General features: G+C 44.3%; 1 protein-coding gene across 2 annotated transcripts in view; it reads left to right on the plus strand.

The window, feature by feature from the left end:
* LOC144128453 (cell adhesion molecule Dscam1-like) overlaps positions 1-14,140 on the plus strand; it is a 264,634-nt gene that overhangs the window by 88,035 nt on the left and 162,459 nt on the right. For both annotated transcript variants that reach the window (XM_077661870.1, XM_077661871.1), the window contains exons 2-3: positions 10,093-10,265; positions 12,612-12,768. In XM_077661870.1, the coding sequence (XP_077517996.1) occupies positions 10,093-10,265; positions 12,612-12,768 (330 nt within the window). The remainder of the gene's footprint in view (positions 1-10,092; positions 10,266-12,611; positions 12,769-14,140) is intronic.

Consider the following 14,140-nt stretch of genomic DNA (forward strand, 5'->3'; position numbering starts at 1 on the left):
GTCTGCTTTTAGAAAAATGCACCATTTTTGCTTGAAATACATACTCCCTATTTCATTAAGCTAAAGCTGCCAACCCAAAAGATACATCGAATTAGTTCGGTTTTAAAGAGTTTTTCTCATATTTTTTTCTTTCTCTTCTTGCAGTAACAGCATGTAAGCATAACAGAAATCTCCTATTGTGCTTGTCAAGGTTATCGTTGTATAAAGCAGTGCGGCGATATTGCTGCTTCCCATTTACCGCAGCAACAATATTCGCAAATTCAGTCTCGGAAACATTATCTCGCATGCCATGTGTACTTGATGACCAAATATTGATACGAAAACTGCATCTGCTGCTGCCGCTGCGCGCGCCGGCTGAAAACACACTTTAAGAAAATTGGAGCTTTTTTCTTGGAAAATTGGAGCCCCGGGATCAAACCAGACCGCGGCGGCTGCGTTTTTATGGAGGCAAAACAGTAAGGCGCACGTGTGCTGTGCGATGTCAATGGACGTTAAATATCCCCAGGTGGTCGAAATTATTCCGGAGCCCTCCACTACAGCATCTCTTCCTTTCTTCTTTTACTCCCTTCTTTATCCCTTCTCTTACGGTGCGGTTCAGGTGTCCAACGATATATGAGACAGATACTGTGCCATTTGCTTTCCCCAAAAACCAGTTATTATTATTATTAAACTGGAGCACTTGAAACGCATAGTAGCTTTTCATTTTCTGCCTTTAACGATGTGAACTGATTACTCCAAATGGCGGCGATATACAAAGGGGAATATTTTTTACTGGTTAAAGCAATGCGGTAAGTGCAGGTGGCTCGTACAAGAAGATGGACATTATGCACTTGCTGTGCGTCAGTAATTAGACGGTTTAGTAAGTAAAACAACTAATCATTTTTTTAAATTTTTTTCACAATAGTGATTAAGTGCGAATTGCGAAATTGAAGGCCGTCAACAACTCAGGTGATTTCTGTTTATAAACTTTGTTATTCGCCAATATGGTTCGATATATCTAAATTCAATAATGCTCATATCACAGCTAATTAGCTGGAAGTGGGATAGTGTCACTTCACCCGTGTCACAATTAACATTGAACACCGCGGCGTATGGAATGTGAGGTTGGCCGCGCCAGCGCGAATGCTCTACTCCGATGCTGAGTACGTAGAGATTACAATCTCTCGCGAGTGTGAAAATATGCGTGGAGCTCGCACCCAGGTTGTACGCTGCTTAGAATCCCGGCTGTCGAGTGCCAGCTCGTCCTTCCATCGCATCTGTATTTAGTCGATATGTGACATCAGGATTACTCCTTCTGCTGAAAAGAAACCTGCCAACAAACCGTTAATTCATAGGCAGATGTCCTGACATACATCTGGTGTGGCCAAAAGCAAAACATAAAGAAATTGCCGGCGCATATGAAGTGCGCCCGACTTCAATTGAGAGCTCACTTTTAATACACAGCTGCCACCTACGTGATATGTGTCATTACCAGGACTAACGAGGCCCAGTTTACAACGGATGCGAATGTGAGCTTGCGCAACGCAAGGTATTAGTGCAGAGGAATACTACACTGGCTACGGCAGCCGAAGCGCCAAGTGAGACGGGCAGCAAATGTTTGATGTATCAATGATCTGGGCCATATTTCTAGCCTTTACTTCATAGACAGACAACTTACTATAAAGTAGCAGACAGACTGCGTTCTAAAGGGAACCGTCTCATATCTGCCGCACGGCTGAAGATGGTTTTATGACAATAATCTTTTCCTAGCATGGTGGAGCTATGCGGGGTTTTTAATTTGCCTGCTGGTGCGTTTACCGGCGGGTTCTTTTAAAAACAAATATTGGGTGCAGTGAAATCTCTTTGTCTTCTGAAGTTCAGCAATTTTATACTTTTTAATTGGTTTCTCTGGATATATCTTAAAAATGAAATTTTCTCAACTGAACGAGCCACCCTCGAAGATCTGAAGAAACCTGTGAATATATCAACTTAAAGCATCCTAAGATATACACTTTTATCTCAAGCAAGCGCCATGACTTACCGCTTTCTTTTGTGCATCGCAACGAACTGGAAGAAATATGAGCCCGTCAGGCCAAAATTGCGCGCTGCCGTCTCAAATAATAACTTTTTCGCGTAGTGCCCGAATGGTGCTGCAGGCAAGTGAAAGGCCGAAATAAATAAACAAAATTGAATCGTAATTCTTGTGCGACTCGCAGATTCTAAACATCTGATGTCAAGATTTATTATCCATGAAATACACTTACAAAAAAATCGACGCGTCTGCTACACCACAAGGCAGAGCTATCGAGGCGCCTTGTGCGATACAACCCCTTACCAGAGTATGAAAATTTTTCCAGCGGCAAAATTGAAATCGTTTATTTTAGCTGTCAGGCCGATGCCACATAACAGAAATGAGCGCTTCAGCGAAACTACTCGCACATATTAAGATAATAGCGCCACTAAAGCTCTGCCTGGTAACAAACTGTCACTGATGCGTGGCCTACGCTAATTGCAAAAGCTAAGTGATCAAATAGACGACAACAGAAAACGCGCTCCGTTAGTAACTGCAGACGAAGCGCGCCATACCAGCGACAATGATGGTTCTCGACATCGACGGCCGCGTAGTTGCCGATTACTGCGGTTGTCCTTGCGCTAAGCGACAAAGGAGAAGAGAGCAGCGATCATGGTCTATGTCTGGTTTCGGCGTTCCCCAGCTGAGGAAAATAGCGGAGACGAGGCAGTCACTGCAGCATGTCACAAGCAGCCATTATACTTTTACTAGACTTCCTACACTCCTCATTCGTTGTGTTTAGTCTTCTTGCCCAACAAAACAGCCGATTTTGTCGCGATGTAACGCTTTTGAGAACGAATTTTTCCCAACTTTGAAGTGTACCATGATATTCATGGCTTCTCCGTGGCTACGAACTCGCTATTGACAAACACCACCGCTCTTTGATAATGCAAAGTCCATTTGCAAAACTCAATTAAATTGGCTAGATTATTAACTTCACTTTCAAAATCTTGTGCGCCGCTGTTGGCAATTGGTGCCTGAACAGATGCTGCTCCGTCGCTCCGTTCCGTCTTTCTGCCTTGTGTCTCTTTTCGTGTCTGTAACCAAAGATGTACAGTTACCAAAATGCCCAGCAAGACGTTCTTTTAAGATTTTCCTTGATTCTCGAAGCCTTTTCTTTTTCGTTTTCTTGTGCACTCGCTGGAACACACGAAAAAATAAGCGCCTTCGTTTTTCCACCAGAGTATACTGTCATGTCGCCATAGCAAATTGTTATGTAATCCGCTGCGGTGACTCAGTGCCTTTGGCGTTCCCAAGGTTGTGGGTTCTATCCCGGGCGCGGTAGCCGCATTTTGATAGAGTTGAAATATATGAAACGCCAAAGTGCTATACGATGTCAGCGCACTTTAAAGAACCCCAGGCGCTCCAAACTAATCCAGAGCCAACCACTACGGTGTTCCTCAAGCCTCTTTGTTGCTTGGGGTCGGTAAAGCCAGAATTTGCTATTAAGAAACAGTCGTGCATGCTGACGCAAATACTTTTGTTCTAATAAGCGAATACGTTTCGTGCTTACTGCGAGTTGATATAAGCAAATAAACTTTCGTGCGCAAATTTACCGCACTTACTTTTCAAGTAACGTACGCCTAAATTTGATTCTCCTTGCAGAAATTCGCTTCATTTAGTAGGGTGGCCATCGTTGATACAGGAACTGTCTCTAACCTGTGTGCTTTTAAGAGCCTGACCTTTTCATTGGATGGTAATTTATTTTCACGGAACATGCAGTCGGCCCGTGTCTGTAATGTTTAAGTAAAATTAATATATCGTGGCAGCGCAGTGCGCAAAGCAGGAAGCAGACTTTTTTGTTAAAAACTATCTGATATCGATTTAGCATAGCCATTAATTAGAAGCAGACCTATACCTCACCATCACCAATAAATACAACTGGCAATTGGCAACGGAGTACCTTTGTAGAAATATTAGGCCTAACTCTTGTGCAATTAATACCACAATGCTTCTTACGCATGCACAGAAAAAAACTGCTCACATGAGCACAAACGCTGTCTCGATCGCATTGCTTTGCATAACGAATCCGAATGCAAATGGCGCGCCTCGGCTGAAATTACCGCCATTACGACTAAAAACGCTCTCCGAGTTTCGATAGGTTCGCTGATTGCGGCGTCAATCTCCCAAAGGCCATTTCCGCCACGGTGTTCTATACTAGCTCCTTGCTGCGCTGTTCTTAATTTGCCGCCGCTTAGCAGAAATTGGCGCGCAAGCTGAGCGTGCGCGATTGACTGCGCGTGAACTCTGCTTTTCCTTCGAGCACGCTGAAGCGTGCTTCGTTTAGGTTCCGTACGAAGCCGAACATCTGCCGAGTATACCTTGCCGAGTATGCTGCCACCTGATTTTTGATAATAAAAACGAGTGTATTTTGCGAACGGCTTTCGTGAAACATTTTATACATATGTATGTGTGTGTGTGCGTGGGAGGGGGAGGCGGATTGCCGTTTATTTTTTAGAGCCTGCTTATGTAGCACCTTCTGAATAGTGGTATCTAAAATAAAATTATAAGTAAATAATCACAAGAGCAATGAACAAAATGAATTATTCTAGTTGAATAAAGCAAACTTACACGAGGTTAGCCTCGGCTCAGTTGTGAAAAGAAATTATATGTTTTTGCATTCGTTTCCAAGATTACTCGCGAATGACTCAGCGCCACGCGCAGCACTGCTGCTGCAAAATGTACGAAGCATTCCGGAGCATAATTCAGCGTTACAGCTGTCGTTTGGTTATACTGCACGTCATTCGGCGTCTCTAAAGCACGTGAACAGATGATAATTAAATTCGCATTAAACGCTTGGATATTATGACTTGTATGAGTTACTTTGCTCAAAATTTTCAGTTTCTATTCAAGTTCATAGCTGTAAGCAAAAACCACTTGCCTCCGCAGTGGACAGCCTTTGCATGATACACTAATGGGGATAATTGATTAATACTTGGGTATACTAGCAGCTCGTCAGATACGATGAATCATTCACAACACAGCAAATGTGAAAATTATGGCAGTTTTCAGCCACACTTACAGCAGCAACTGTCCGCCGCGGTGGCTGAGTGGTTATGGCGCTCGGCTGCTGGCCCGCAAGACGCGGGTTCGATCCCGGCCCCGGCGGTCGAATTTCGATGGAGGCGAAATTCTAGAGGCCCGTGTGCTGTGCGATGTCAGTGCACGTTAAAGAAACCCAGGTGGTCGAAATTTCCGGAGCCCTTCACTACGGCGTCTCTCATAGCCTGAGTCGCTTTGCGACGTTAAGCCCCCATAATCCAAACCAAGCCAAACAGCAGCAACTGATGATATTGCTGTAACCATAAATAGAAACTGTTCTAAATGTAAGCGCTTCGCATGGATATTTTACTCTTTGAGAAACTATGAAGCAAAGTGTAACAGGGAATGTTGGAGCGAGTTGTGGCATGCTAATTTAGTTAGCATGATAAGACAAGGTCAAGTATCTAGAGAGCAAAACCGCTTTTCATCGAAGCTGATGTAAATGACGCTGAATAAAAAACAAAAGTGACATCGCCTGAATATGTTGAAGAGTACGATGGGTCCTTTTAGAGTGTATATAAACCAGTTGTAGCATTAGCCACGCTAATAGCTTAGAAGGGGTGAAAATGCATGATCACCGAATAATAAAAGCAACTAAACTATTTTTGGACACTACGTTCTTTTTTTAAGAGATGCTGCGCAGGTGATTCAAAGTGAACTCCTCCTTTTGTATTGAAGCAAAGAGAACACTGCTATCTTGCAGCGTAGTGCGAAGATAATTCTACAACAAAGGTGAAGATCTGGCCGTGCTTAATCTGTTAGTTTTGTGAAGCTGAACACCTGTGTGTAAATAGCTTTCACCTCTAAAGAGGCCATCCATAAACTTCACACAGATAAAGAATGCACATGGTTCATCGGACGTGTTTAAACCAGTTACTCCCTCTTTATAGCAGCGGAATAATTAACTAATGACGCTTAAGTAGGAGAATTGTATTTTGCGAAATTTAAAGTCAGCAGCGAAACAGTCACTTTATGAGACTCGCTATTCAATGAATATATGCCGACGGCAGCACAAAGCAGCACAACTTTATAGGAGCGCAAAAACCGAACTCCAGTTCACAGAACTAACCTGATGCTCTTCTCTCATTCTTTTTATTGTTATGTACAATTACATTACAATGCTGTTGAAGCAATGTGCAATGCTACTGAATCTAGTAAAAAAAAAAAAACGCTTCCATGGCAGGCTAGTCAGCGATGCCTCTTTAACACCGCCGTAAATCTGCGTTCCATCCAATTCCAAGTGAGCCCTTTGTCCTCCCCTTGTCAGATTGTATTTGCACTATTTTCTTCCTTTCAGGGGGCGCGGCACACGTTTCTTTCTTCTTGTATTTGTCTAGCTCCCATTTCACTTTTTCTGTTCATCAAGAAGCCTTCCTACCGTTCTGATTTAACCCTGGCCCGTCGCAGCCTTCACCACGGGACACCGGTGTTTGGCGAAATCGTTTTGCGAGCTATCCCCGACTGCGGGGAAGGAGGGAAGGGGGGGGGGGGGGCGCTGCCAGTGGTCGTGATTGGAATACCTGCCCTCACAATCCTTGACTCCTTTTCACCGCGTGTGTTTGTGACCGTCCTCTGCCTTGCTCGCATGGATGCACCTCGGAATTGACTCGCCCTTATCCCATTCACTCCTTTCGGAGCGGTGTTTTGGGGTTTTTTCTTTTTATCGGTCATCGTGCTAGCGCACGAAATCCCCGGAAATCACGGATGGCGTGAGATATCTTCGGCGCTCTAGGATTCTCTGATACGCACTGCTTGAGTATGCGTTATATTTTTGTTGGTTTTTAAGAGGCGTTCGCACGAAAGAGGTTTAGCTTTAAAAGTTGAAAAATTTGAAACAGCAGCGACTTTTCTGTATTGATAATGTAGGCGCAAGCCAGAAGTATACTCATCGATTTTTCACGGAAAGCATACGCGAAGCACTGTGATGTCTGCACTCGAAAGGTTTCATACCTCATCTTTTGGCCAAAAGGAGCAGTTATCATGAAAATTTGGTGCATCGATGGAAACTGAAGTTGTGTTTGACTTTTGAGCGCGGAACCATCTTAGTTAATACTTAAATGAAGCACTTATTTTAAAGAAAAATATCCTCATACGCTTCCGTTTCCGAGAGGAGCGGAAAGCCTGGGGAAACTATTTCATGTCACATAGCATGACATCCAAAGGGAATACACCTGCCACCACTTTGGCTCAGTGGTTATTGCGCTCGCTCCTGATAATCAATGATAATTAGCGTCCCTAGTAAATTAAATTGCTTTGGGGCGTTAAACCTCAAAAAACCAAAACCAGTCAAAGGGTATACATTAAAAGAGGCAACACGATATTCAAATTAAATGGAACTAAGTAGAAATCACTCACGAAATGCTGATTGGAGGTTTAGAAAAACTGATGTAGTTTGCATGCCTGTAAGAGTTATTTGAAAGCTAAAACCTCTGAAAGACACTGACATTCGCACATTCGCATTTGGGGACAAAAATGGGCTTTTCTAATGCATGAAGCTACATCTGTTCACGAAGTCAGCGCTACATACCGAGACACTTTATTATTAAAGAGCAAAGAGCAGGTGGAGGATTCTCGTAAAAATTGCATAATCGCTCTCAACTGCCGGCGCAACGAGAAACACTGAGGCTATACGTCATAGGTTAAGTGGACGCCAGTCTTTGGAGTCACTTGAGCGCAGTGCAGTAAAGTAGTCAAGCGGTTAATTTTTGCCACTAACATGAAAAAGTGACACGTGAATAGTTGTAATGAAACAAAGCCTGCAGTTACATTCCTATTATATCATGATAAATATTATATGCAGAAAATATCCGCGCTCCTCAAAACTGCTCCCCTATGCCTGTTTTGGCTTTTCTGGATCTTCACGCAATCACCGCAATAAGTCGTGTTCTTTTCTGAAAGCAACGGATTAAGACGCTAAAACTCGGGTATGCTCTTTGCTGTTCGGTATGCCTACTAAAAAAATGCAGTATTGTCCGCAGGCGGCAAGAGTGAACGATCGCATTATTAACGCAAAATTCGCAACTTACCCCGCCTTCTACGCTGCTTTTATCGTAGCGCTTAAAAAGCCGACCGGCTTGCACAAGAAAATTCACAAAAACAGGCTAAATTCGGTCTACTAGATACATTACTACACGTCTGAAGGGCCAATGCTTGCGCGCTTGAACCGCGCAGGCAAGTAGGATGATATGTTGATATATGTTGATATGTTGATATATATATGATATGGTGATTTATGAAGTGTTGGAACGCCCTGCACTGATTAAAAAAAATTTTGGCAAATGTAAGTGAACCGGCACCGGTGACCAGCTTTATGAAGAATAACGGCGGTTGGTTACGGCACAAGCGAGAACCAACAGGAGTTAATCTTCTGCCTGCGCGGAGCTCAAACCTTCCTGAAGCCGGGTTGTTTGAAGTCTAGGAACAAAAGCATAATGTCTAACAGCCTAATTACGCGGCGTAGCCACTGAAACTTACATTCAACTTTTCTTTAACGTTTTCTTGGAGCTTTGCGCAGTTTCATCTCTGTCGTCAGCCGCTAGAGAGTTGATCCCCAGCACTAGCCCAGCTTGGCTCTTTTAATTCTTGAGCTTGTGGTCGCATTACCATGATAGAAGACTAAGACTGCCTATCCATGACAGTAACGTTGATCCAAAGCAGAACTGTGACTCCCTTTTAACTACGTGCGAGGTGTCAGACTACTGAGAATGAATAGTGGGAGAGGCAACGACTTTAATGGAGCTGCATGTTTTAGAGCTAAATAAAGACGAAAAAGTTCATTCAAATTCGGTGAGGTAATAACGATGCTTATTTTTTTTTGTTCCTCATTGTCTCACATGAACTGACTTAACTACCGGTTCGGATATTCAGCGCGAATTTCGCGCATAATACTTCTGCTTGCATGATATTTAAATACAAACATGCAAACCCTGGGTCCTCAAATACACCTTCACGAGGACCACGTACGATGAAATGATCTAATGACTAGAGAGTGCATCACGCAGGGGGGGGGGGGGGGGGGGGGGGGGGTGAGAGGGCTCACCGTACCATGTCCTAAACCAACCCTCTACTTTAACCGGCGTTAGGTCACCGCCAGTAGTTCTCCAGTGTAAACTTCTGCAAGAAACAAAGTCAAACGATAATACAACCATGAACAATTAATTACTATTTTAAAAGGAAAGGCGCATCCACAATGTAGTATGCCAAAGCGAAAAGCATTACATCCACGGCCATGTCTAACAATTTATCGGAGAGCTGTATTTTATCACACAACTGGTCACCACGCCTTAAAATGCGTTTGCTGTTATTTGCAAGGACGATCAGATGTAAACACAACGGTATGAGACTGTTAGTGCGGCATGCAGATACAGCATATTATTCAGTCTTCTGTCCAATACTAGAAGCAAGCTGCTCTGGCTCATGTTCCGCTTTATACTGACAAGATGGTGAAGCTTGGACACTCTTAATTTTTGGGCCTGTTCACTTACACCAGTCCTAGGGCTTGTGCCGGCAAACAGTTCTTTTATGCGCAAAAAATTATTACCTTTGGTTAGCTGACATAGGCTGAAGAATTTCGCTTGGTGCATAAAATTCCAATGAACTCCTGGACAGTGACTTGCATTTACCCCAACGAACCTATTTTCTTTCGTTAAAAGCAGGTATACTCATAATTTGCGCTCCAAAAGGAGATCACAACACACTTGTTAAGCCTGACTAATGTAAAATCACGTTAGCAATGGACGCAACAAGCCCATTATTTATAAACGAAGAGAAGAGAACCTCAATCATATAAGCTGAGCAATAAAATTATTGCTGAACAAGCCAAATTTGAAACGAAAGATTAAAACTGTCCAAGTGGGTGAGCACAGAGCAAGTTAAGCTGTTGCGTAGCTGAGATTTAGCCTTTTTATGTCGGCTGCTGTCGATCAATTAACGCAGCAGACACCGCTTACTCAGAAAAGATAATGTTTTCAATCATTTTACTTTCATTTCTTTCGTTGCAGGCGCATCGTCTAGTCTTCTTGAGAGCGGTGGACGTGGCCCCACGATCGTTCTGGAGCCCCCAACTGTGGTGGAATTCGCAAGTGAGACGGGAGCCGTGCTTCCTTGCTCAGCTCAGGGACAGCCCCAGCCGACCATCCACTGGGAGAAAGAAGACGGCAGCTCAGCCACCACGGTGAGGAAAGTGCGTAGGCGCAGACGCGTAGGCTGCACTATGAGAAAGAGAATGAGGGACGGAAGAGAGGTTAAGCAGATAGAAGTTCCGGTTCGTCATTATTCCAGGGAAAAAGAAATTTTGGACCTAAATGAGGGACAAGAGAGAAGAGGAATAAAGAGGAGAAACATTCGATTAATGCCGCAATTAAGGCATACGCGGCGCCCAAGTCATGATCATCAGCCTGACTACGCCGACTGCACGGCAGAGGCTTCTCCCATGGCACTCCAACTAACCCTGTCATTTGCCAACTGCGGCCACCGTATCCCCGCAAAATTCTTAACCTCATCCGCCCTCCTAACTTTCTGCCGTGCCCTTGCTACGCTTGCCTTCTCTTGGAGTCCACTCCGTTATTCTTAAGGACCAGCGGTTATCTTGCTTTCGCAACACATGCCCTGGTTAAGCCCATTTCTTTCTTTTCATTTTGATTAGGATGTCATTATGCCGCGTTTGTTCCCTCACCCACTCTGCTCGCTTCCGGAATCTTATTGTTACATTTATCACTTTTTTTTCCATAGATGGCGGCGTTGTCGTTAACTTGAGCTGAACCCCTTTCGTTAGCCTCACGTGCCTATATCGACTCCCGCAGACCGCTATAACTGCGACGTTCAAAAATTAAACTCTTGCGTTCGATGGGGTCTAAGCGTTTCTGTTCTTGTTACTATACCTGAAAGCACGAAGGAACGGTAATCTTTTGCATATTGTCGCGAACATTCGGACAGCTTGTTTTTAGGGCCCCTTGTTCAAAATCACCAGCCGCGCCTTATCAGTTTCTCACGCCAGAGGCGGCCAGGTTTCTCTCTAGTTTGATTGCAGCGGCGCGGAACTGGTTCTGCGATATTGGAGATTACCGTAGATTATGTGGACCCCTGATCTGGAATGTTCGTTGTAAAATTTAAATTCAATGCGATCGAGAGCGCGGCCCAGCCTGATCTTTGACGACTCCGCTGCTCCTTTGCTGCTATCTCCGCCATCAAGTGCAATTAATGCGACAGAAAATGATCGCCCAACAAATTGACGCATTTGAAAGCTTCTTTTTAGAGTTCAACGTCCAACAGCGACTCGGGCTATGAGGGACGCCGTAGTTGAGGGCTATGAATAATTCCCACCACCTGCGTTTCTTTAACGCGACCTGACATCATACAATACACGGATATCTAGAACTTCGCCTCTATAGAAAAGCGATCGCCGCGGTCAAGATCGGACTCGCCTCTTTCGGGTCAGCAGCCGAGCACCGTAGCTACTGATCCATCGCGACGTCCTGTTTCCTTTGAAAGGCTTCAGCGATTACCATGGTGCCCGACTGGCGTCATCGCTCATAAAAATCTTTCTGAGCAGGTTATTTCGTTCCATTGGAGAAGAAACACATATGTTCGTGTTTGATAAACGGACCTTTGTTACTCAAGCCGGAGACATAGTGTTCCTTCCAGCATCCAACACTAATAACTTGGCGTAATTTCCTGTCGCTACCTTAATGTCATCTTATTATGACACGGACTATTTCGTTGTGATCTGATGACCCATGGTTTTGCACTACTCTGGACGGACTGTTACATGACTGATTCAGCCTCATCGCTAAAGCCCCGGCCTCATTTGCCGTTCTGGGGTTAAAGGTTGGCCGGCGCCAGTGCATTGCCACCCACATTACTCGTGGGAAGCATGAATGCGCAACTCTGCCGTACTCGAATGGGGGTACCTTGAGCCCAAGGTGTTTCTTAACGAATAAAGGAGCTCTATTTTTGGAATAGTAGGCTTCGTAAATAGCATTTGATCAGTCAACGGTGACCCCGCATTGTGTTCTTTAGATTGTCCGTTATGCAGATAATACAACCACTCAACGGCCTTGGCAGCTTTAGCATTGTGGGAAATGGTAAAAGCAGACCATATTTTTCGAAAATCTCTTTTGATGCCTTAATGAATTGTTTTGAGGTAGCTGTTGTCTGTAATTTTTCTTTCGTTATTACCAATTTACCCTGTTACCTATTTAGATATTACAGGGGGTTTAGCCCGGATATGTGATCAGTACTCTTGCCGATTACAACCGCACAAAGCCAGTTTGAATTTAAAATAAACTTAAATTACTTTTTCGCACAAAAATCCTTGCTAAAGTATGAAAAACCTAATTAAAGCTGTCTCTAACGAGGAAAGAAAATGAGCTAGATTACAGATTGATAAAATTCACCTTGGAGTCACGTTTTCTTGTTATGCAGAGGCATACCGATGCTTGTACTCGGTAACGAACAGAGATGAGAAATTCCTTGGAGGGTTGCCTTTTAAAGGCTTCTGGGTTGCCAATTTTTCTTTCAGGTGCCTGATCTTCGGGAGACTCGGTCCGACGGCTCCCTTGTGTTTCCTGCATTCAGCACTTCCCAGTTCCGACCGGAAGTCCACTCTTCTACGTACCGCTGCGTAGCCACCAATGCCTACGGATTGGTCAAGAGCCGCCTCGCACACGTTCGAGGAGGTGAGTGCGAATCACGCTTTTGCATCACTGATGTATGGCGCTTGCAATCTGTCGCACAGGACGCGCTTCTGCCGTTGAGACTGCCGCATCTTAGCAATAATATTTTGGCAAAGCATCACGTGGGAATAACCCGAACTCGTAAAGACGCTTTCAATTTTCGCAAAGGACAGGTTGAAAGAGCTTAGCTACAGACTCGACTTCTTATGAGAACAGAGTTCTACTCGTGTTTTACTTTGAACTAATATTATCAATTGCGTGCGTTAGTAAACAGTCAGGACATAACGGTGTCACCACTAGCTCAAATACGAAGACAGGAAGCAAAAAAAAATTGGAAGTGCTATAACTGCAACTACAGCTATCAGAATTCAGCTTTGCTTTGTACATAATATATTCTGGCTGGCGCACGATCTGTGCGAATATTCCGGTCGATAAGTTTACAACTGTAATGCGCCAAGATGGAGACAACGTGCGCCATTCACTAACCATCCAGCCGATCGGTTATTATTAATCCTGTATTTGAGCAGCCCCTGTCGCAGTGCTGAAAACTCGCTTGCCTTCACTGTGTTATTTTAAGTCACGGGAGAACACTTTACTCGGAGCGCTGGCACAGACATGCCGATTGTGCTAAGCGGGATTCGAAGTGTTTCTTTTATTCATTTCCGGAGGGTTCGTAAAGTAAGGCTTGCCCGAGGCTATAGTGTTCTTGTGATCACCTTAGCGGAACAATGTCATTTCTGGGCGACTTTACATTAATACTTTTCTTAACATACATACTGTAGGATGTGACTTATAGGAGAAAAGCTCGTCCGGGCCACTACCGTATCGTGGGTGCATTTTTCAACAATCTAAAGTTGCCCCATAGCTGCTTGGTGATTTGTACAGCGGCAAGTGTGTATCTGTGATGTCTAGAAGCCAGCGAAAGTATGTCCGCGGGTCAGGGAAAGTGGGTGAGAGTAAAGATATAAGCTCGGAGCGATACTATCTTTTTAGGGTGGGACATGCGTTCACGCGTCATCAAGAAAACACCCTTTGCAAGCATCCCCAGTGGCGCGCTTCGCGCTACCTTTGTGGTAATCGGGGGATTTACGCCTTGCTTGTAGGTGGAAAATCGGAGAATGCAAATATGCGGTTGGTTGAAAAGAGAGGAGCTCGTGCAAGAACGTTGCGCGCAAACACTTCGCGCCGCGAAACGCGGTAGTCTATGTCCATACATTCAAGGACCAAAACGCGCAAAATCACAACATAACCTACTGGGCGCACAGCTCCCCCTGAGTTGGGCGTGTTAAGTGCCATAGCGTAAACTGTACACAAGTTTTGTTATCTCTCATATAGATAACATTCTTCCGCCTGTATTACGAAATGTTTTCGTCGT

This window comes from Amblyomma americanum, chromosome 4 (assembly GCF_052857255.1).
Source record: "Amblyomma americanum isolate KBUSLIRL-KWMA chromosome 4, ASM5285725v1, whole genome shotgun sequence".
Classification (NCBI taxonomy): Eukaryota; Metazoa; Arthropoda; class Arachnida; order Ixodida; family Ixodidae; genus Amblyomma; species Amblyomma americanum.